Below are 24,403 nucleotides of genomic sequence, written 5' to 3' on the forward strand. Positions count from 1 at the left end.
TTTGTTTCACTACAAAAATGAACAATATCTTACTTATTTAGTTAATGACGTTTAATTGAAACGCTAGTTAATTAATTTAGTTAAAATGCAAGAAGTTAGTTTCTTATCATATGTGACAAATGCCTGCTACAACGATTTAGAAGAAGTGTTTCTTTAGTTTCTGGCAACAAAACATTAAAACACGTTTTTGTTTGTTGATGTTGGGTTGTTTTATAAAACTAGCTTAATTTTAAAAATATTAACTATACACAATCTTGTTGTTCCGATTAATAAATCAACACATGCTTGTTCTTTTGACGAAATAAACGTCCTGCTAACATTTTGCTTTTTAGGGAAATTTATCTTTTTTAAATATGCGAATGAGATTACATCGCATAAATTTCTTTGAGCCTACACCTAAGGCTGTCCGATGCTTGTGTTACGATGAGTCTATATATCGTTTAGCTGTACTGAGGTAATATTTTCAAATCTTTGTTAACATATTATTTTCTATTTTGTTTATGTATATCAAAATATATTTTTCTCTTGTTAGCATGCTTGTATCCATAATAGAACTCGTTGAATCGAACTGATAAAAGTATTTTATTTAGAAATGCTTTTATAAATAGAGTTTTTAAAATTGTTTCCTTTCTCTTATTATAATGGTTTTATGATAAATTGTATCGGTCAGCTGCATTGTTATGCTTCACAGCAGCGGTTCGCCAAATATGTTCCACACGTAGAACAGTTACAGAGCTTCTGAGAGTTAGAAATTTTTTAAATAATAATTTTTGAAACCTATCTTCATCTTTAGATCTAAACTATGATTCATTATTTATTTCATTTTACAGTTCATTTTATGAAATAGTGTTAGTGAAATACCAGTGATCTATCAAAATTTAAAACTGTATATATATCTATATATCAATAAACAGTGTATTTATTTCATTTTACAGTTAATTTTATGAAATAGTGTTAGTAAAATACTAGTGATCTAACGAAATTTAAAACTGTTTATATACATTAATAAACAGTGTATTGGTTGAATTATAAAAAGGCATTTCTATTAAATTGCATCAAACTGTTCAATTTAGAGTAACATAAGTCAACGTTTATAACAATTCATTTTCATTTCAATGATGCTTAAATTAAACTGATCAGTTTAAACTAATTTGTTCTGTTCCATATTTGTTTTTTTTTTCTTTTCCACTTATAAATGAAACAAAATCAAATGTTAAACTAAACTAAATGTGACTCAATGACTGCAAATTAAACTGCCATGCATAATATCTAGTTTTAAGACTATTTAGTTAAAACAGTGAAAAATTATGATTTCGATGACATAATTACTTTGGAGTGCGTTCTTGTGCCAGAATATTAATCCTTTAAAATACATTTTATTTTATCAAATTTTTTTATACATTTAGAAGCAACCATTAGATTGACAAAAATTTGAAATTCGCATCTCTTTTCAAAAACTGAAAAATGAATTTAAAATATTTGCTTATACATTAGCAAAATATGAAGAAAAAGAAATTATACATTCTAGTCGCTTTAAATTTTTATAAAAATTTTAAATTTGTAATCTAAATTGATATTAAATTTTTTTTTTTTTTTTTTAGAGCTGATTATGCAATTGAAATCTGGGATATGAAAGAAACCCCATATCTGGAAAAGGTAATGTTTTTCAATTTCTATCAGTACTTGTGCTTTTACTTCATTCAGATCTTACAGTGTAAAATTTATCTTATTGTATGTAGAATGAAAATTGTATGATACCTCATATACATTTGTAGCATATTGATAGTAAAATGTTTATGTAATTTAAGAAGTAAATTTTGAAATAGGAATTTTTTATCATGTGACCTGTTAATGCATTTTTTCATTTAGGCAAATAATTTAGTCTCTCATCTGAATAGAGCACACCAAGTACTGCAATTTTCAGGCTGAAATTTGTTAGATATACACAGAGTAGATGCGGTTATTTTATCTATATGTAAGCTTTACAGGAAAACTTATCAACTATTTTAATTGATTAATAAATTCTAAAATATTAGCTGATGATGTAAAGATCAGGCAAGAGATGGAATATAAATTGTGATTAAAAACGGACAATACCTTCGATTTTCAAAAGCTTGTTAACCTATTCAATTCTTTGCTTATTTTCCCACATTTTCATTACTTTAAATATTATCTTTCTATTGCAATCAGAGTTATCAAGTTTTTGACATATGATAATTTTTAACAAAAGATAAGGCTTTCATGATGAAAAATGCATGAAAAACATTTTTGAAATTGTTTAAACATCTTGAGTTTAAGATGTGTTTTTATAATGTGTTTTTATAATGATTTTCTTAACAGAAACAAAATAAAATTGAAATTGGATTCTTATTGCATTAATATAGCATTGGCAATATTAAAATAGCGTAACTGTAAACACTTTAGAAATTGGTCATCATAAGGAGGACTCATATTAAATTCGATCAACAGTGTAATCATAATCTTTTTTCTTCTCCTTTTTATCTCTAATCATAATCTTTTCTTCTTTTTTTTTTCTTTTTGGTCCATAATTATTATCTTCTATTTTTAGAAGTCGCTTTGTTTTATATCTGAAATTCTAACATCATGTTGTGAATTTTAAACAATTCTATTATCCATTTTAGGTTTAAATTTTATAAATAAAAGTATATATTTGTATGTATCATGTTTTATTTAGTATGAAATGTATTGCACTGTTTTAAATGCTTCAAGATTTTTTCTTCTTCTTTTAGGTAATTCAAGGAGATGACAGTATTTCAGTGGAAGCTTTGTCTTGGTGTAATGGTCGTTTGTTTTCTGGTGGGCTGCATGGCTATGTCTTAGAGTATGATATGAATGATCTACAATCAAAAGTAAATTTATTTTCGTTCAAACTAAATTTTAAAATTTGTAAATTAAATTAAGATTGCTAATTTGAAATTTTTTTTGTAATTTGAAAATTTATATTATTTTTAGAATCAACTTCTTGTAACTTCTGGATGTCCTATATGGTGCATGGCTGTCAATGAAAAAAGGACTCATTTAGCAGTAAATTATGTTTTCTTAATCTTGTGATTATAAATGTGGGTCGTGTAAATACCCAGTGGGTATTTACGCCACCCACATCAATATATCAATTTCAGAAAAAATATAAATTCTCAGTAGAGGAGCTACATTGTCTCATTGAAAAAGTAATGTAAAAAGTTTTGTTTTATGCATTATCATAAAGTATAAACTGGATGAAATAGACTAAATGAATAAGCACAGGGAACAGGTTTAAAATTTCTGAAATTTGTTGATTTCTATATAGTTTATAAATTTAATACAAGTAAACTGAAACTAAAAGTTTCAAATCTTATTCAGAAAAAAAACTGTAGCATAACACTATTAACATAATTATAAACTATTAACATAAAACTAAACATAATATTGTAGTGAAATCTTAAAATTTCATTTACGGCCCAAAAAATATTAAATTTTTAAATTTAATTTTTATATTAATTATTTTGCAAACTTTTCGAATCAATTTTATGTATTTAAATCACTAAAAGAAAATTAATAAATACTTTTTTTCCATTCCTGTAAGTATTATTAAATTTCAGTTTTGTTATTAAATTTTTCTAAAAAATTAGTTGTAGTAAAACTTGATATATATTTTATTTATTTATTATATTTGATATAATAAATAATGTATGCAAATCTTTGTTTAGAATTATTCAATAAGTTCATTAGACTTAGTCAATCAGTTAAGTATTTTGTGCATCTAATTTTAAATGTAGAAAAATGAAGAGTACCCCCCCTCCTCAGGAATAGTTTTTTTAGAGGAAGGAGCAGAAACATATTAAAACGTAACATGCAAAAATATTGAAAGTCTTGTAATTATTAAGCTTGTTATTGTTTAATCAATTAGAATTAACTAAATAATAACTCAAAAATTTACAACAAATTTAAATTAAAATATTAGGCATTATCATTCAGATATATATGGATTCAAGGATTACATATTATTCGTATGAGCGAAAGTTTCATGCGTTAAATTTTCTAAAATAAATTATTTAAAATCTGAAAAAATTTTACAATTTAAAAATAAATTTTTGGCAAAACTTTCCTAGTTTTGATGTTGGATTTGAAACCACAAATATTGAGACTTGTGAATTGAAATATGAACTTCCGGATGATTAAACCACATCTACTCTGAAATAAAAACTAAAATACTTCGATTTCAATAGTTTAAATGTTCAAACAAAGGAATTTTTCTTTTCGGTAAATAACTAATTAACCATTGACATTGTAAGCAAAACTTAATTGTACATTAAATATATATATTTTTGTAAAACCTAAAAGAAAAACATGATCATAGAATTTTCAATATAATACATAATATTGAAAGGCAATATTCAGTATTTACCTGGGTATTTTGCATCTATACTTATGAGTACACAGTTGATAATTGTAATTGTGCAATTATGTTCTTTGTAGATATAATCCTCAAAAACATGTGTCTGAGGTTGTTGTTTTTTTTGTAACTAATGCTTTTTTTTTTTAATATATTTTATTTTCACTCTATATATAATAGATGCTGCATACCTAGAAAGACTTAAAGAGCTAGTGTGCCCTTCCCATATTGTTGATGCATAAATCAATTAGACATCTAAACTCTTAAAATATAATCATAATTAATTTAATGAAAGCCTGTAATAAACTTGATAATCAAAATTCTATGGTTTTTTGATTTGGTTCACTAAAATATTTGATTTGAAAGAGCACTAACATTTCAATTATACTTATATATGATTTTCTCAGATAATTGAGTTTGCTTTTCTCTATGAATAGTAATCATCATACATATGTTGAAATATATATGTATATTTTTTAATAAAACTGGGATACTTCATACTTACCAAAGGGTATACCAAAACCTTCGTGACGTTATATGATAACTGTCAAAATATCTTAGGCCTAAGGTATTTTGACAGTTATCATATACCTTAGGCCTGCCATTCTAGATATAAGGTTCTATGTGTCCATTTCTAAAAGTATTACAAATGAATGTTTAAATAAGCACTTAAATTTTATCAAATCATGAAATGTCAGAAATACTCAAAACTTTGAATAAGTAATTTTTTGAATCACAGAGCAACAAAAGAGGTGAGGGGCCAAATTGTCCCAATTTATCGCTTCAGTGTTAAACAAATATTATTTACTTTTTCTGTATGATATTTTATTGTATTTCTTTTAAATAGGTAGGCAATGAAGATGGTCATTTGAATTTACTTGATGTATCATCTGAAGAAATTTATTTTGACAGAAAATTTGATAATCAAGAGGGTAAGAGATTTAAATTACCATAAAATATCAGCTTAGGCACCCACCCTGAACTCAACCGAAGTAGGGGTGTAGCAGATTAAACAGTAGTAAGAGGAAAATGAATGAAACAAACTAAGATTTAATGAAATGTAACAAGCTAACATTGATAATTATTTGACCAAAGTCCTTTAAAGAAATAATAAAGCCTTTTAAAAGTTAATATATACCTCTGTCCTTACCAAAAACATTTTAAATTTTAGTATACTTGATTAAGAGAAATATTCTACATTTTTAAAAAAGAACCAAACTAGATTTAAAATAAAGCACCTAGCTTGACCTCTCGCTCTAATCAAAGAAGCAAAATCTTACATCATTTTAAATGTAGAATACATAAGAAAATTTCTGTTTCTGTGTTCCAACATTTTTTTTTTCATCAGAAATGGCATCATTTCTATAACTGCCCTGTGCCCACGAGTACTTGTTTCCATAGTTCATACTTCCTTAAACTTAGGTTTGCAATATGTTGTAACAATCTTAATAATTAAATTATGTTACATTTTATTCACAAATATTTTTTATGTAATATCCACACAAAAAACCTTTTACTACTATTTCATGTGCTAAAAAAAATTGTGAATAATTATATTTATCCATAATGTAAATTTTTATATAATTATTACATTACTCATTATTCAATATTTTTCATAATCATTTTACATTTATTGTCTTATTATTAATAAATACAATAATTATACCATAGTGTTTTTTATTTGAAAGTTACAGAAAATTTGTAGAATCTAATCCACAAAATTACAGAATTTTAATATTTAGGTTTTACTGTAACATCCCTTCTTTTTACTGTAAAAACATTGAAAAATGTCATAAAAATATATCACTTTATAGAAAATTAAACTTATTTTCTGAAACGGGATCATTTAATTAAAATTTGTTAAAATCTTTATATTAGAAACGTTCATTTTAAATGATCTATTGAAAAAAGAACATCAGGCACTGTTTTTTAAACTATTGATTTATTTTTGCCTTATTTTTTAGTATTATCTTTTTAGAAAGTAAATTATTTTTTTATTTTATTTTAGTTCTATGAAAAATTTGTATGTAATAAGTAAAATAGTTTACAACAAAATAATTCTTATTATTTAAAGTGTATCTTTTTTTAAACTTTAAATTTTTAAGCTGGAATTCCTTTTATTAATACTATAGATATATCGATCATGTTACTGTGAAGTGTATTATAATTATATTATTGTATTTTTATTATTTTTTTTACCTGATTTTTGATTAAAGCTATTTAAAATGTAAATCCTGTAGATTATTTATAAATATTTTAGGTGCTATTCTTTGTCTAAGCTGGCATAAAGATGGGCTTGTCATTGCTACTGGTTCTCTTGATGCTATAAGAACATGGGATGTTTATACTGGTCATGTGATCAATCGCATCATGTTAAGTAGAGCAGCAAAAAATACCCCAACAGTTGTTTGGTGCATTGCTATTTTGAGGTATTTACTTAATTCTGTTCAGATATTACAATTCTTCCAGACACCAAATTCTCATAATTAAGTTGTAATGATCATTAATATTTTTATGCAAAATGCAAATAAGTTTGTCATAGCTTTATTTTTCTTTTTTTCCATAGTAGTAGCAAATTTGTGTCGATAATGATTTTTTCATGTGTATCATTAACAGTGTTATTCAATATTTTATAAAATCAAAACAAAAGCTTTTAGCTATTTTATAGTTTTCAAAAAGAATGTTTTACTTTTTTAATGCCTAAACTAAACATCCTTTTTCATGTTATGCTCTTGATTACAGTGCTACTTTCAAAATTATTTTATAATTTTTTTTCAATCTTAAGAATTTGTGCATTATGGAAGAAGCATTATGTAAGACTTTAATATTTACTCTATAATTGTAACAAACAGTACTACATTTTTTTTTTTTTTTTTTTTTTTTGCTTACTATCTAACACCATGTTTAATATAAAATCAAAATATTGTGAAAAATTCTTAAATAGAAGTAATAAGTTTTATTTTTATTTAAAACAAAGTAAACCTCAATTGAAAAAAAAAATTTAATCTAATCATTACAGGGAAATATATTCAAAATGCAGAAGTTATTCAAATTGTAGTCACCTTAAATTAGGAAAAATATAATGTAATGGTGCTATTAATTCCATAGTACCCTAAATATGTGATAAATATGACTATGAATCTATATAGTGAAAATTAAATAAACACATCCATGCTATAAATCGACCTTAAGTTTACCAAATAAGGCAGCTGCATATTTCATCCTTTTTTAAGTGGAGAGTAATTGAAAATATCGTTCAGTAATATTAATTATTAATGAATTCAATTAATTATTAATTCAGTATCATTAAAATGAAAATTCAAATATATACATTTACGTTTTTACATGATTAATAACTTAGTTTAAATGTTTTTGTAGAGACATGACCCTTGTCAGTGGAGATTCTAGTGGCAAGTTGTGTTTTTGGGATGGTAACACAGGAACTCTAATCTCAGTATGTTGATTTTATTTATATTGTTTGAATTGGTACTCGTATTAATACGAAGATTTTATTATATTTTCCCTTTCTTTCTAGAGTGCTGGTTCCAAAAAGGGTGATATTTTAGCTATTGCTGTAAGCAAGGTAAGCAATTTTAATTAATAATGTAATTAGAAAAAAATTTCTTCATGCAACAATTGGATTAAATAATTTAACCAAATGTTTAATTTATATATATTTTAGAGACAATTTTAAGTACTGGTGAACCATTTTGTTTAAATGAGCTGTTCTGTATGATTTTGTTTGAACTTAATTCCAGTATGAATGAATAAAAAATAAAAAAAAGTACTACATTTGGTAGCAACTCTACAAGTATTGAAAATATGTTAATCAAAATAAATATTTAGAAATGTCTGTTTCATATTTTGTTTACTTTGATTCATTATAAATTCAAATAATTATCCTTGCTATCTAGTAAAATCTTAATATAAATTAGATTTACAGCTAGTCTCTAGAATAATTTGGAATCTGTAGAATAGTTTTTAACCACTTCTATTTCCCACTCATGCATAAATATTAGGGGAACCTAAAAGGTTTAAATATGTTGTCACTCTTTTCTTCCCTTTGTCTCTGGGAACATCTAGTTTGAGTTTCATTATAAATATCAATTAGTTAAAAGCTTCATTTAAATTTCTTTAATAATAAGGTGGAATGATCAATAAAAACATTTTAAAATGTTAAAGTTTAATTCCTCCTAGTTGAATTATAAAATGTTTTAAAGAATTAAAACTATAAAAAAATTTGTCTGAATTATTAAAACTTAATTTCTAGCATTATTTAGACAAGCAGAAAAATAATTATTATTTTTTTATTCGAAACACCTGCTAGAAAATATTTTTAAGGAATTTTTGTGTCCTCTTTGTGTATAGAACAAATTGTATTTCATCTGCTCTGTTTTTATTTATTTCTATAAATTCTTTAGAATGAAAAAGAGATATATGCTAGTGGTGTGGAACCTATCATAATGAATTACTTGAAATCTCAATCTAATGGCTTATGGATGAAAAGTGTTCAAAGGCTTGTGCATACACATGATGTTCGGAGCTTGCAATTAGTGGGGAATCTATTGGTTTCAGGAGGTAATTTGAAATAGCCATGAGTCATAAATTGCTAACATTTATAGTTTCTGCATATTAGAATAGAACTGAAGTATTCACTTACTATCTAGAATATAAAAGGGAGGAAAAATTATTGAATTTGACAATTATTTAATAAAAAATAAGTTTTTATATAAATAAAAATAAGTTTTCGTAAATAAATGTTTAATATTAAGTTTCCTTGCGTTATAAAATTCTTTAAAAAGTTTTAAAGTTAAATAAACTTAAAATATTACTTTTATTTAAATCTTGGCTATTAATCCAGAAGTTACTATAATTTATCTGAGAATTACTACATTTAGAGACTATATTATAGTCTCTAATTGTAGTAATTCTATAATTATAATAATTATCTCCTGCATAGACATAGCCTGAGGGGACACACTTTTTGTTTGACTGTTTTAAATTTCATATTTTTGTTTGACTGTTTTAAATTTCATACATATATTTATAAATATGCATACATATAAAAAGTAAATATGCAGATATACTTAACACATTTAAAATAAGCAAACAGTTTTCTGAAAATAAAATGTGACCCCCTTCCCACTATGCCTAAGATCTGATTCAATGTAGTAATTATTGTAAAGTATATACAAATCTACCTTTAACTTGTATGTACGATTATATATAATTTACCTTTGTTAACCCTGAACTCATTTCATGGAATGCCCAGTTTTCTTTCCTTCTCATAAATCAATTTTCTGAGATATTATTCAATGCATGTTTTCAGTAGCATACATGGATTTAGGTGTGTCCCTATGCAATATTTATAATTGTACCTTATTCTAGACTTACCATACAAAATTATAATATGAGATAAAAACACTGTGATGGAGAGCTATTTGAATATTTACAATCATTAATTTTATTTTAATTTATGAAAATAGTAATTGCAGGGAAAAGGTAGAATTAAGGTACTAAATTAAAACACTGTATACACTTATTATATTAAAACAAATTTTTTTAATAATAGAAGAAAATAACTCATTATATATAGTAAATATATTCAAAGTTAAAATAGAGGTTAATATTATTTATAAAGTGAAATAAAAAATATTTTATAAATAAAAGCATTTTTATTTAAACCCTAAGTGTTATTTTTTCTGGCGAGTGCATCCTCAAACCTCGTGACCCCCTTCCCTTCGTAGCAGGTGTTGTGGAGGTGTTATTTAAACCACTATATATATTGTCCTTGACATTTAAACTGTTAAAGGATTAAAAAGTTACTTTTTGCCTTAATATTTTATTTCGATAAAACACTATTCACAACTTCATGAAATGTGTAATTTATATTTAACAAAATTTTGAAAAGTAGGACCTCAGTCTACAAAGTTAAAAATTAAATGTCTCCTACATGAACTGAACTAAACTTTTAGTTTTTAGCATATTTTAGTGACTCCTGTAATATTTTATAATTAGTTACAACTTAAATTTAATAACTATAAAACTTTCAAAATATTCTTCTGTTGTGTACATTTTTTGTTTAAAAGCGTGATTGCTTTATAGGTGATGACTGTAACCTGGTCTGCACTAAATATCCACCTAAAACAGTCCTAACATTCTATCCTTATTGCCAGGTAAGACTACAAGCATTTCAAATTACAAAATGCTTAACGTAAAACCATTATTGAAATAAATATAGTATGTTTCTATTTTAGAAAACATATGCTTCTGTTGCTGTTGAAGCATCCTGTATTCTTCTTCAGTACCAAGAACATGTTGAGTTGTGGAAAATTGGTAAAGTAAATCAGTATTTTTTTTTTTTTTTTTTTTTTTTTTTTTTGTAATTTAATACTTGTGTAAATTCTTTTATGCCAGCCACTACAGGGGTGTAAAAATTGGTAGGATTAATTCATTTATTTCTTTACATTTTTGAATGTATTAATAATTATGCTCATTATTTTATACAACTACAATACTCTAAAAAGGCGTGATTATGTTTTCAGCATACACTATAACAGGTACTATTTTTCAGAATTGCTTACCTTTTCCATTTTCTCAGAGCAATGCTCCATACTAAACATTTTCACAAATTGCTCTAAACTTGCACCAAATTAATATATTTATTTACAAGAATACTAATTTTCAACGAAGTTACATGTACAGTATGCTTCTATTGTTGTTGAAGCATTCTGTATTCTTCGTCAGTGCCAAGAACATGTTGAGCTGTGGAAAATTGGCATGTGAATCAGTTTTTTTTTTTTTTTTAACTTAATACTTGTAGATTCTTATATGCCACTACGGGAGTGTAAAAATTGGTAGGATTATTTCAATTATTTATTTACATTTATTTGCAAAGCGCTTGAAAAATTAAACTTACTTAGAAAACTCTGCGGAACTTCTTGGGGATCAACACCGAGAACCCTAAAAAGTGCATAATGCTCCATTATTAGACCAGTACTTGAATATGCTGCCCCAATCTGGTCTCCGGCTTCCGCTACTTCCAAACTAAAATTAGATTCAGTTCAACATCGTGCAGCAAAAATTATTATTGGCGCAGTTTCTTCAACTAGCAACGAAAAAGCGGAACAGGAGTGTGGTCTGCCTCCTCTGGAGTGCAGGCGTAATCTCGCCACTATTAAGTTCACCAACAAACTAAATTTCTTCAATAATGATTGTGTCTCCACCAGAGTGTCCAACGACTGGAAAGATACGAAAAAGCTTAAAAGATCTTCAACGCTCCAAGTTGATAGAGACATCAGGAGCCAAATAAAGTTGGAATATTCTACTCTGGACTTTTTGCAGGAGCCTCTTTTTCCCAGAAAGCCACCAAAGGAAACAAAGATTAGTCTGAACCTCCTACAACCATGCTCGAAATAAGAAGACCCACTTACACTAAGACAAAAACGCCTTGAGACGATAGAGAAGTTCTCCCAGGGTAGCTTAGCAATTGTATATACGGACGACTCATCTGATAAATCCCTCAACAAAGGAGGTGCTGGCATCCTCTTCCTTCTTCCAAATGGAAATAAATATATGCATAAAATCAACACAGGCTTAATTGCTTCAAACTTTACCAGTGAATTTCAAGCGATTACGGAGGCACTCACATTTTATATGACCAATCAGGAGATTTTAGATCAACTAAGGGATTGGTAATCTTCTCTGACTCAAAAGTGGCCTTAGAGGCAATCGACAACGGTGAAACCAGCGTCACCTCTGCTATAAATGTCCTACTTGAAGGCTTGCACGGCAATGGGAAATCCTGCTTGCTGCAATGGATACCGGCGACCGTGAAAATGAGTGTGCGGACTTCTTGGCTAAGGAAGGCAGAGGTGCCGACCAACCTTGCACCACCATCACGCTTGCAGATGCAAATGCAGTTGCAAGACACAGACTTCTGCCCCAGTCCTTCAGGAAACCCCTCATTACTGACTTTGATTGTTCCAGAATCTTAACATCAACAATTACAAGACTAAGAACAAACCACTTTAAAGGGATGAAAATTCTTCCCGGCAAAATAAAAACTTATATTCCGTGCAAGAAGTGCACCGATATCCAACTTACCCCGGATCACATTCTCGAGCGCCAAGCCCTTACCCCATATGTTTTACAACTGGGTATGGTGCCACTGGCTTCAGTACTTCGTGAGATCCTCTACAGTAATGATGTATTGGAGCTTGTGGATGCAGTTTTGAAGGCACACGAAGCCATTTAATTGTCCATGGACACGATATAAAAAGAAATTTTGCATTTTTGAAATGTATTAATACTTATGCTCATTGTTTTGTACAACTACAATACTAAAAGTGTTCGATTGCTTTTTCAGTATACACCATACCAGGTACTACTTTTCAAAATCGCTTACCTTTTACATTTTCTCAGTGCAATGCTCCCTGCTAAACATTTTCACAAAATTGCTCTAAACTTGCACCAAATTAATATATTTAGTTACAAAAATACCGATTTTCATTAATTTAGTTTTAGCTTCATTGAAAGACTTGATTTTTGCTTACTACTATTTGTGGATTCTTTTGTTTCAAAAGTGTAAAATTTAGAGTGTTGAAATAAATAAAAGTTGCTGCTGCTAAACACCAAACCCCTCGGGGCTCTTTTTTTCTTGGTTGCATAGCATCTGTATTCCTTGAGCCTAAGTCATTATTTATTTTTTATCATCGAGTTTAATTTATAATACCATTTGATTTGGTTAATGTCTTTTGTTTCTATTTTAGTACTGTTTCAGTTTTGATGCTATGAAACCCTAAATTGAATCAATCATAACATAGAAATGCTTTGTTCATGCCGTTGTTATGAAAGCAGGGTTCCCACGGTCCTTGAGAGTCCTTGAAAGTCCTTGAAATTTTTTTTTGCTAAATTTAGGTCCTTGAAAGTGCTTGAAAAACATCTTAGGTCCTTGAAAAACTTGATAGGTCCTTGAATTTGTCCAATACTGCCGGCGGCTCTTTTTATAAAACATCCGCGGATCTTTCTGTTTTGTTCCCGAGCTCTCTCACGTGGTTTTTAACGTCACCGTTTCTAACCGGCCCTAGCGTCTTGGTGTCTGCCAAGCGCGTGGAGCACAGCAGACAATCAATGCGTTCGGGGCGAGACTCCACTTCATCTTCTGTCGCATATGCTTAGATCTTCTTTTTTCTTATCGAAACTGGAATACTCTCGAATTTCGTAACAATATGTACCTTGTAGTTTTCAATAAATTTGCCGTTTTACCATCCGCACTTGTCCTTACGTTTGCGTCATTTCAAAACTTTATTCTAAAGCGTATTCGCAAAGGCACGGCTTCGTATTTGTGTTATGTAGTTTAGACTAGTTATGCCTGGGAAGTGCTATTTTAATCCCCAATGGATGGATAATCAAGCTTATGGAGAATGGATTTTATCGATGCCCGAAAAGAAGTTCAGAGCCAAGTGCCGATTATGCATGAAAGAGATCGATATCGCGAAAATGGAAGAATCTGCTCTGAAATCACACATCAAAGAAAGGTAAAACAAAAAAGCAGTCTCATGCCCTGAGTTCTCTTTTTCCAAAGACATGAACATCTAATTCATCTGGTGTAAATACTCCTTCAACATCGTGTGCCCCATGTGAAACAGAAACTTTAGTGGCCGAGGTAACATTGTCTTCTTATCTGGTCAAAAGGAATGTGCTTGATGCTGAAATTCTCTGGAGTCTGAAGTGCATCACTAGTAATTATTCATGTAACTCCTGTGAAGGGATTAGTAAATTGTTCTCCAAAATGTTTGCTGATAGCTGTATAGCGAGACAATTTTTTTGTAGTGCCACAAAGTAAGCCTATTTGGGTTCCTTTGGATTGGCACTATACTTCAAAGGGATTCTTATAAATAAGCTGAAGAATGCTGATTGCTACACTGTACTCTTTGATGAGACGTTAAATCAGTCTCTACAATCTAAGCAGAAGGACATTATGGTAAGGAATTGATAATAAAGTTTGCACTAAGTATCTTACCTCCCAATTTATGGGTCATGGAACTGCAGAAAATATTTTGTCCTCTTTTTACAAATGCATGAATGATGGTTAAAAGCTCTCTAAAATACTTCAATTATCCATGGATGGACCCTATGTCAATTGAAAATTCTATTAGAAGCTTCAGTGTGAATTAAAAGAGAAATATTCCCACCAGGTCATTTTCATTGGCAGTTGTGGATTACACATAACGAATAATGCTTTTAAACATGGTGAAAATGGGATATGTTCCTTCTAATTTTTATTTTCAGAAAGAATTGTTGCTGCATAACATTTAGAGAAGGTTGTGTAAATTATGGATGAATAATTTCAGAAACGATGTTTAATAGAGGAGAGGAGGGGGTTATGGAATAGTCATGGAATGTGGAATACCTAAGATTTAGCTCTGTCTTTCATGCAGCCTTCACATGGAAATACACAGGATTAAAGGATTTCACCATTAACACCTCATTACCAATAGTTATAGATTGTGCTGAAAATGATTTTGTGAATTAATATGTAAAACCAGTAGGGTTGTTTTTAAAAAAATATAAATTTTAGTCCATAATACATATACTCTCTTCTCTCTATATAGGCAAAGCATTTAGGTATTATATTTGAAATTAATTATTGCCATAACAAGCATTGTTGCTTCTAGTAAAATAGAAGAGAATAATTTTTAAAATTGGTCTTAGATTAAGGTCCTTGAAAATTTTGTTGAGGTCCTTGAAAAGTCCTGGAAAGTCCTTGAATTTCAATCTCATCATAGAGTGGGAACCCTGGAAAGGTTCTTACTCTTAATTATAAGTAGAAGTCTATTCATGCTAATCTAACTGAATTCCAATCCTTTTGTAACATTAGCAGTAAACATACTGACCCATCGACTTGTCGCTTCATTTAATATTTGATGCTTGCGCCTTTTCAAACCTAAGACATTTATGTTCTATTAAAGATTTTTTTTTCTGAGTTCAATGTTAAACTCTCATAATTTGTAGAGCTGTCAGCCATCTGCTTTTCCATTTTATTTCTCACACCACTTAAATTTTGTGTCATCTTGATGTTGAAGCTTTTATGCTATCCTCATTGTGCTTTATATGTCTTCATTGCACTTCTATTTTCTTCCAATGCTTTAAAGCCATTTTGTCACATAAGCCCAATCTGCCCTCTTTTAAACTTGCCAATAGAACTTGCGTTGATGACATCATAAAAAATAAATAACTAGTTTTCTGAAAGTTCAAATGTTAACTTTGACTTATAAAATTGTTTACTTATACATTAACTTTTTCAAAGGTATTTTTCAATGTTTTCTTATTATTAAAATTTAAGGAAAATAATTAATAAAACAATGTGATAGTTGACAAGTCATTTAAACGAGTTGCTGTGTTTTTCATATTTTGTTTGACTTACATTTTCTAACTAATCAGTATAACTTTTATTTTATGTGATACTCCTTTATAGTGAAGAATTTTGCTGCATAATGACATCTTTTTCTAAATTCTGAATCATAGCATATACTTGTAAAAGATTAGTCTTTAATAAGCAATGTCTTGTTGCAATTGTTTTTGTTTTGATGAAACTGTAAGCTTGATTGGACAGTTCATATTTTATGTTAATCTTGATTATCTTTGAATTCCCTTTTAGTTATTTTCTTACTTGTGATTTAATATTATTATTTAATATTGTTTTAGGTGAGGAAAAGGATCCATTTAATTTACTTAGAATCGCACCTACAGAAGATGAATCTATTTTATGCAGTAGTGTGTCATCAAATGCAAAGTTCATAGCTTATTCAACTGCTCTTAAACTACGATTATTCTGTCTTGAATTGGTAAAAATCTTATTCATTATGTTTTTTTACAATGAATGTCAATAATCAAAATGACTCAACATGTCTTTAATTTTTAGAATCAAGGTAGTGATGAGAAAATTCTATCAGAAGAAAGTTTGTCTAAAGTTGAACTACCTGCTGATCTACCCTCTGTGAGAAGTCTTTTATTTAATAAAGATTCAACTAAATTGTTTTGTTTAGTAGATAACACAGTAACTATATTAGATTGTTGTCTTGGATCTGCTAAAATTGCAGCCACATTAACATTGACAGGTATGAAAACTGTTTATGAAACCTTTTTTTAGTTAAAAAGTGTATTTGATTCTATTCTATAGTTTTCTTTCTGAGCAATTAAATGCATTGATGATTAAAATAGGAGTAAGCCTTCTGTGTGGATTTTAAAATTTGTAATGTTGTTTTTGTATTGCAAGTTCAAACATGAAAACAAAGGATTTTCTAAAAGTGCATTTATATTTAAATTTATTCATTTCTATAATTTTTCATCAAATTTTGTTGGGCTCCTTTTTTGTGAAATAATTTTTCAATAAAATTTTAACTAATCTAAGAAGATTTTTAAAAGTATAAAATAATGTATCTTCATTTTTAAAGACAATCAGGTGCAAAATTAGATTTATTAATTCTATTAATATACTATTGATATTCTATTAATATACTTTTTATTATAGCATTGTGGTGAGAACACATCAAAATGTCATTCGTGTAGGTTGTTATTGCCTTAGTTTGTTTTGAATTTAATGTTTATATTTTCTTAATAGATTCTGTTGGTCAGATTCATTTAATGGCTCTGAGTAGTGATGATGCTTATCTAGCTTGTGGTAGTCATGAAGGAAATGTTATTGTCTATAGTTTAACAAATTTGGCGGTAAGTTTTTCAATAATTATTGTTGTTGTAACTACACTCACTTAATTTTTATTCAAGACTTATTTTAGAACATTTTACACTCTAAGCAAAAATTGATTCTGGATTGTTTCGATTACTTATATCCCTGTTTCTCACCGGCTGAAATTTAAATCTAGATTTATAGTATGGATTTTGAATAGCTCCAATAAATTTATTTGATAGCTAGCATAGATTGCAAAATTGAGCCCAGCATTAAAAAGAAACTGGAATCCAGGCATTTGTTAGGGTTAGTTTAACACTAATCAAACTCGTTGCAGTGAATATTTGTATATAAAGTTATATAATTTTAAAAATGCAGCTATGCATAAGAAAATTTATAATTTTTGAACCAAAATCTTTCATGTATTGGTAATTTATAGGAACAAATATCCAAAATGTTTTTGCTTCTCAATTTAACATATGAATAAAAAGGTCTAAAACAGTTTTTCCTTTCTGTTTGCACATTCCTATTGTCTAGAAATATGGTATGGTTCCTTAAATAACTAAAATCTAGATTTCTTTAATTGTCTTCAATGTAAAATTTAAAATATGTATAGGTTAATATATTATTTAAAGGTTTAAAACTAAAAGTGGTGTTCTTTTATTATGAAATATTTCTTAATATTACTGTATTATATAACATTTTATAGAAAAACATAATGAAAACTGCACATGGCGTAACCATTTTGCAGTTAATAAGTTATAGTTACTTTTATAATAAGCTTTATATAAAACTGTTTCCAGTCAAAACATGCAATAAAAATAATAAGTGTTAAACTCTTATTAAAAGTTAACTTTTCATGACTTTTCACTAAACAATCTTAAATATAGTCAACTGATTTTATAGTAAATAAGAACTTAAAGTACTATATAAGGTTAAATATATATGAAGTTAAATAAGAATTTAATTCTAAGTTGCATATTAAGAAAAAAATTATTATCTGAAAAAAATTATTTAGTTTAAATTTTATTTCAATAGACTCTGAGACTAAACCTCTGTTAATGTCATAAAATATTTAGGGATCTTTTAACCCATTAACGATCGGTTAATTTTCAAGAAAACGGTCATGAAAGTGCCTATTTTCCCAAATACACGTATTTGATTAGTGCTGACATCTAGTTTAAAATAAATTAACTATCTACAATTACCTTAAATATATCCTGGTACTGCTATCTGGTTTGTAAAATGAGAAATAATATGTTTTCCGGGCAAAAGAAATTAATTGGTTTTATTTTTATTGGCGTGTTATTACTAAACGCTCCAGCCTGGAAATTTTACAGGAGTAAGAAATAGAGGGCGAAACGTCACCCCGTCATTTTCACGAGAGAGAGAAGGAAGGGGTTAATAGAGGGATTTTAATATTGTATGTAACTAACTATTTGTCTTTTAAAAAATAAAAATAATGTAGTGATCTAAAACCTTCCAAAAAATGGTTAATTGCCTCAAAACAAGTTATAAATGTTACCAAATATTTAATTTTTTTACTAGCAAATCCTGTTATCGCATTATGGAATTGGGAGAAAAATTTTAAATGTTACCGGAAAAAAATAAAACATTATTAAGTGCTTATTTTTCTTCAAAAACTCAATGAAACTCAAAGATTTCTTTTTAAAGAAAAAAAAACATGTGAGCTGGGATTTTTTTTTTATAATATAAAAAAATAAAAATAATATTTTTTATTTTATTTTTTTAATTAAATATGTTAAAATTTAGTTATACTTTTTTTTCTTTTAATGCTAATGTTTAATTTGAAGAGAGTGCTGCATTAGAAACAGTATTGTTACGAAATATATAACGTTTTATTAAATAATAGTTATGGGCTTAAAAAATATAATTTTATCAATAATTTTTGCATTTATTTACAAGATTACAAGTAAAATTATTTCATATACTTATGTATAAATTTAATGCTTTCAGGTACATTGTCATTTACCTCATTACAAATGCCAACCTTCAGCTTTAATATTTGAACCTTCATCAGAGAATTTAATCGTTGCCTATACTGACCGAAAGGTAAATATATTATGTATTTCTTAATGTAACATTAACTCTGTTAAAAATATAGCTAATAAAATTAGCACACTCTTTATAATTATTATGGATGTATGGATTCCAACATAAACTAGGATGCAATGCAACCTTAATTTACATTTTAATAATCGCTAATAATCTTGAAATAAAGTAGCTACTACATATTATAGATGTAAAAAGTTTTAAGTTCATAGTAGCAATTATTGATTTCATGACGTATGCAAAGGTGTAACAGTATTAATTTTAAATCAGATCATTGGGTTGCAAAACTCCTATGGTCATTCATTTTTGAATTTGGGTTACGTTCTAATTTATTGGGCTATATTCTAATAATATTCTACATCTATAATATGAAGTGCAAAGTAGTAAATAATATTATTTTAAAATGAAATCATTCGATTACAAGATTGATCTCATCATTCATTTTTGTATTTGGGCATTGGTTACTGAATTGCTTCTGAGGTGCAAAGTAGTAAATAATATTAATTTCATATAAAATCATTTTATTGCAAAACCGATCTGGTCATTGATTTTGTGAAGAAAAAAAATTGGAAACCCTAAAGCAAAAAATTGGCTTAAACTAATCCTAATGAATCTATGAAATGATCACTCTTTGTATCATTAGATAATGTTTTATGTGAATAAATTTAGTATGTTTGCTATATACATGGTCTAATAGTAAGATTATGACCCGAATCCCCCTCCCATGTTAAATTTCAAATGTCAAGGATCTATTTAAATTTTAATGTATTCATCATTAAAACATATGCTTAACTATATATTTCTTACTTTGCAGTTTTAAATTACTGAGAACTTGTTTGATAAATATAATTTTTTTTCTTTATTCTAGGTAGTAGAATATAATTTTCTAAAACTAGCTTACACACCATGGAGCAAGTCAAGTATGCTCCAAGATTTAAAAGAAGCTACTCTTTATCCTATTACCTCAATGTGCATCTCTTCAGATAAACTGTTTCTATTAGATGGAAGTGCAATCTATGTGATTGATAAGACTCAACAGGTATTTTTATAATAAATTTATTCAATTTGAATGAAGATAAATATTTTTTAAATATATAGATAAATGTTTTTTAGGTACATGTATGCCTTTATTTTACATGTTATCTCTTTTTAAATAACTTAATTTTGTTTTATCTCATTTTTCCTGTTTTTATTTAACTACTCTCAAAATGAAAAATCACAAGATTTAAACATGCATTATTTTTTAATCTATATTTTATATGTTTATTGTTAGTCATTCCTTGCAATTATTATTGTTATTGAAGTATTTCTTTTCATTATTATTGTTATTTACACATTTTTTTTTTTAGGATCTGTTTACTTATATGGTTAAATGTGCATTAGTTTTTTCAAAAAATTTTAATTACTTGAGCACTATTTAAATTAAATTTGTTTGTATTTCTGCAACATTCATCTTTATTTTACATATGCAGTACTCTTCCATTTTGAAATATCAAAATTACTTTCAATCACTCATACCTATTATAAGCAGATTTTAAGAAAACATGCTATGTTATTTCAAGCATTCATATCTATTTTTAAATTGATATCCCCCCCCCCCCCGCTAAAAAAAACTGGAGCATATACTGTATATCCCGGTGTCTAACTCGGCCTATTTTTTTATTATGAGATAGCAAATTTCGGGTATATCTGTTGTATAAGCCCACTTCTTAAAGAGAAACGAAAAGGAAAATTTCTAAAAATTAAAAAGAAGGGGGGGGGGGGGAATTATGTGCGCAAAATTTTTTCAAGTTAAAAATATTTACTTTGTTCTTTCTGGATATGATACATTTGTCCTCAAAAAAAGGTGCTATGAGGTCCAACATGAAATGAAGATGCATTAACAAATGCTATGAAGCAACCAGCTAATCAGGTTTATCTTACCCTTTGTGAGGTCACTTGAAGGTTGGCAAAATTTGTATTCAAACGATATTTCAAAATCTTTTGAGTATAAAATTTTGATTTTGGAGAAAGATGATTTTTTGTCAGACTCAGATGAGGAAATAGATAAGTAGCAGAAAGAATTCATTGCAAAGTGAGATCAGTATACTAACGATATTGAATCCGACCCTGACGACGTTATGGAATCCTTCAATTTGTAACTTCATGTTTTTTAAAAGTTTTTAGTGTAGTATGTATTTCAAAATATTCATGAATGAATTATCTAAGCTTTTTGTATCCTTAATTTTTTCTGACTATAATTTAAAGTATTGTTTCTTTAAAAAAAGCTTTATATAAAAAGAAATATGAAAGAAAATGCCAAGTAAATCGAATATAATTCCAAAATTGAAAGGGTATAATTGATACAAAGTAATTTATATCTATCTCATTATGTCTAATGCATCAATATTTCTTGATCAACATGAGGAATGCCCAACTTTATTATTTATAAGTCAATCCCCTGATTTTCATAAAATTTTGTGAGTTTAAAACTACCCATGAAGTTTTTTTAATCATAAATGATGTTGGACTTGACATTAAAAATAGTATTAAAACGAAATGAAAATATTACAAGTTCAGCTGGAAAGTATACTTATATGCTACTGTAAAAGCCTGAACTCTGGTCAATCCTAGATTTTACCTTTAAACCTGGGATTTACCAAAGTGTTTGGGTAAAAGTCTGAAGAGTATTCTTTAATATGATTATTATACCTACATTAAATTCTTAACCTACTACGTTAAATTAGCATACCTACTCAACTGAAATACATAAGAATAAAACGTATACCGAATTTGAGATACACATTATATTACTTCAAAGTTTTTACAAATTAAAACAAAAACTTCCTGGCTTACTTTTGGCATATCTTTTCCAACTACTATTGAATAGAGAAATTATTTAAATTTAGGATCTTAGTGGGGGGGGGAACAAGTAGTATTTTGATAATAATTTTTCAAATTTAAGAGCATGATGTTGTTGGAGTAAAAAAAAAAAAATTTCCAATATTTCTAGAACTAAGAAGGTTTCCTTGGGGGTGAAAGAGACACTTTACAATACTAAGCCCTTCAATTGTATATTTGCAGGTATATAATAACTTTTGATTTGTTTACAGGTGACACCTGCTAAAAAGCGAATTAAGCAATCTGAAAAGTCAGAGACAGCATTAACTGATGGTAGTTTTAAAACTATAACAAAATACGAGGTGAGTTTAATTTTTATTCCCTGTTAGATTTTTATTTTTGCAAGATATTGTACATTTTGTTGTGACCTATAGATCTAATTTATTTTTATTCTTTTCTAGCACATATCAAGTATACATACATTTAAAGATGAGATAATCTTCGTACAAATGCCATCCGGCCATATTCTGAATTCGCTGCCACCTCCCATTTGGAAGAAGGTGTATGGAACATAGTGTAAATAAAATAATAGTTTTAATAAATTTGTTTTATTCTTTTTTAATTTGTGAGTAGTTTATGGATTTAGAAAATTAGTTATTAATTATAATTCATCATATGATAATAATCCTTAATATGGAGTAGTTATTACCCGGTATCTCCAAAATGTTTTATTTTGCACGTCAGACTATTTAAACTGCTACAAATAGCTGTTATTTTAAAAATGTTTTTTTTTTCTCCTTGTCAGTTCCATCTGTTGAAGAATTTTGTAATTAATTTTTTTAGTTTAGGGAGAAAATTTCTGGTTTCCTAAGCAAAATGCATTTCTACTGCCCTTCTTTTTTCTTTAATTAATTTAGCAACACCTGTTAAAATGTATAGGGTTCTTGCTTGATGTGCTTGCTTGAGGATTATGGAGATTAATGCTTTACAACCAATGGTGTATCAAGCTATATATATAACACTTCTGTTTCTTATTAAAAAAAACGCAAGCAACCCAAACAGTAACAAATATGAAGTCCCCATAACCGGATAGTTTAAATATTATAAAGCAAACTAGAAAATATGAAAACTCAAATTCCAAAACAAAACTAATATCTAAAAAAGCCAACAACTTTCCGTTGTTCTACAAAAAGTCTTCTAATTTTATCATTTTTATTTTTATTCATGCTTTTGCTAGCCAATTATTTTTTTAATATTCTTAGACTTTATAATGGCAACATAGTCGCCAATGCGAACAAGCAGTCTTTACTTTCATCAATCTCAATTAAAAAAATATAATTAATCTAATTCTGACTTTATTTATATATATACGCACATATTTGTTTAGTTTAGCACATAGAGAGGGAAATTTAATTTTAAAAAAAAAATTGTGAATCGGAAAATTTAGGTATTTACTTTCGATATTTGGAAACAATTTTTTAACCTGTCCTTTAAAGTTTATTTGTCTTTGCCTCCGCAGAACATAATGAAATATCTAATAAAATTACTTTATATTATATTCAACTTGTTAGCAATTAATTTTTTATTAATATCATAGTCTTTAATTATTATTATTTTAAATGAGGCATTGTTCCCACTCTATTATAAGTCAATAAACTTTTTATTTGCTTATAAATTGACTTATAAATCTAATACGCGAATTCCCCAACAAATTTATTTACCAATTTAATTTTTAAGATTTGCGAATTCACTCATTGATTACTTCATTCTTTTCTTCTTTCTATACACTAATTTATTCCCTCGCTATTTCTAAATAAGGAACAGATAAAAGATAATATAAAGATTTTTAAAGATAATATAAAATCATTCTACAGAAATAAAGTTTTGTCAGAATGATGAATTGTGTCCATGGCACGATTTTGTAGACTAAAATAACAAAAACTCCTAGTAAGATCTGATTGTTTTCCTTAACTTTCTCTCTTTATGTGGTTTTCCTAATTTTAAATATGACATAATGGCTCAGTCTCTCTTGGCGCGTCTGTCTAACGACGATTCCACCCGGAATCCGGTTCCGGGCGGTCTGCCGATCATTTTATCATTACTTACTTATCCTCTACGTGCCTTGGGCACTTAGGCCTCTAGTATATCCCTCCAACACCTCCTGTCTCTAGCAATAGATCTTGCTTCCTCCTAACCAGATATTCTACATTCTTTTAATTCGCCCCAAAACATGCCCTGGATGGTAAGTCTGGGTCTTCCTCTTGTTCTTTTACCATCAGGGGCCCATGTAAGCGCAACAGATGTAATTTTTTCTTTGGGCATTCTAAGGATATGTCCGAGCCAGCTCCATCTTCGATTTTTAATTTCATCTTCTATTGTTTTTATTTTAGCTTTCTTTAATAGATTTTGACTTGATACTTTGTAAG

General features: G+C 27.9%; 1 protein-coding gene across 1 annotated transcript; it reads left to right on the top strand.

Annotated features, from left to right (window-relative positions):
• The first annotated feature begins 148 nt into the window (after positions 1-148).
• l(3)72Dn (UTP4 small subunit processome component l(3)72Dn) lies at positions 149-22,599 on the top strand. The gene is made up of 18 exons (XM_043053720.3): positions 149-454; positions 1,602-1,656; positions 2,751-2,870; positions 2,974-3,045; positions 5,241-5,325; positions 6,654-6,822; positions 7,772-7,847; positions 7,929-7,976; positions 8,815-8,971; positions 10,499-10,569; positions 10,651-10,729; positions 16,103-16,242; positions 16,320-16,515; positions 17,019-17,125; positions 19,062-19,157; positions 20,026-20,196; positions 22,250-22,339; positions 22,439-22,599. The coding sequence occupies exons 1-18, from the start codon at positions 354-356 to the stop codon at positions 22,550-22,552; spliced, it is 1,947 nt and encodes a 648-aa protein (XP_042909654.2). The 5' UTR covers positions 149-353; the 3' UTR covers positions 22,553-22,599.
• The last annotated feature ends 1,804 nt before the right edge of the window (positions 22,600-24,403 follow it).

The sequence above is a fragment of the Parasteatoda tepidariorum genome, chromosome 8, assembly GCF_982258835.1.
Source record: "Parasteatoda tepidariorum strain Cologne lab strain chromosome 8, Ptep-v5.0, whole genome shotgun sequence".
Classification (NCBI taxonomy): Eukaryota; Metazoa; Arthropoda; class Arachnida; order Araneae; family Theridiidae; genus Parasteatoda; species Parasteatoda tepidariorum.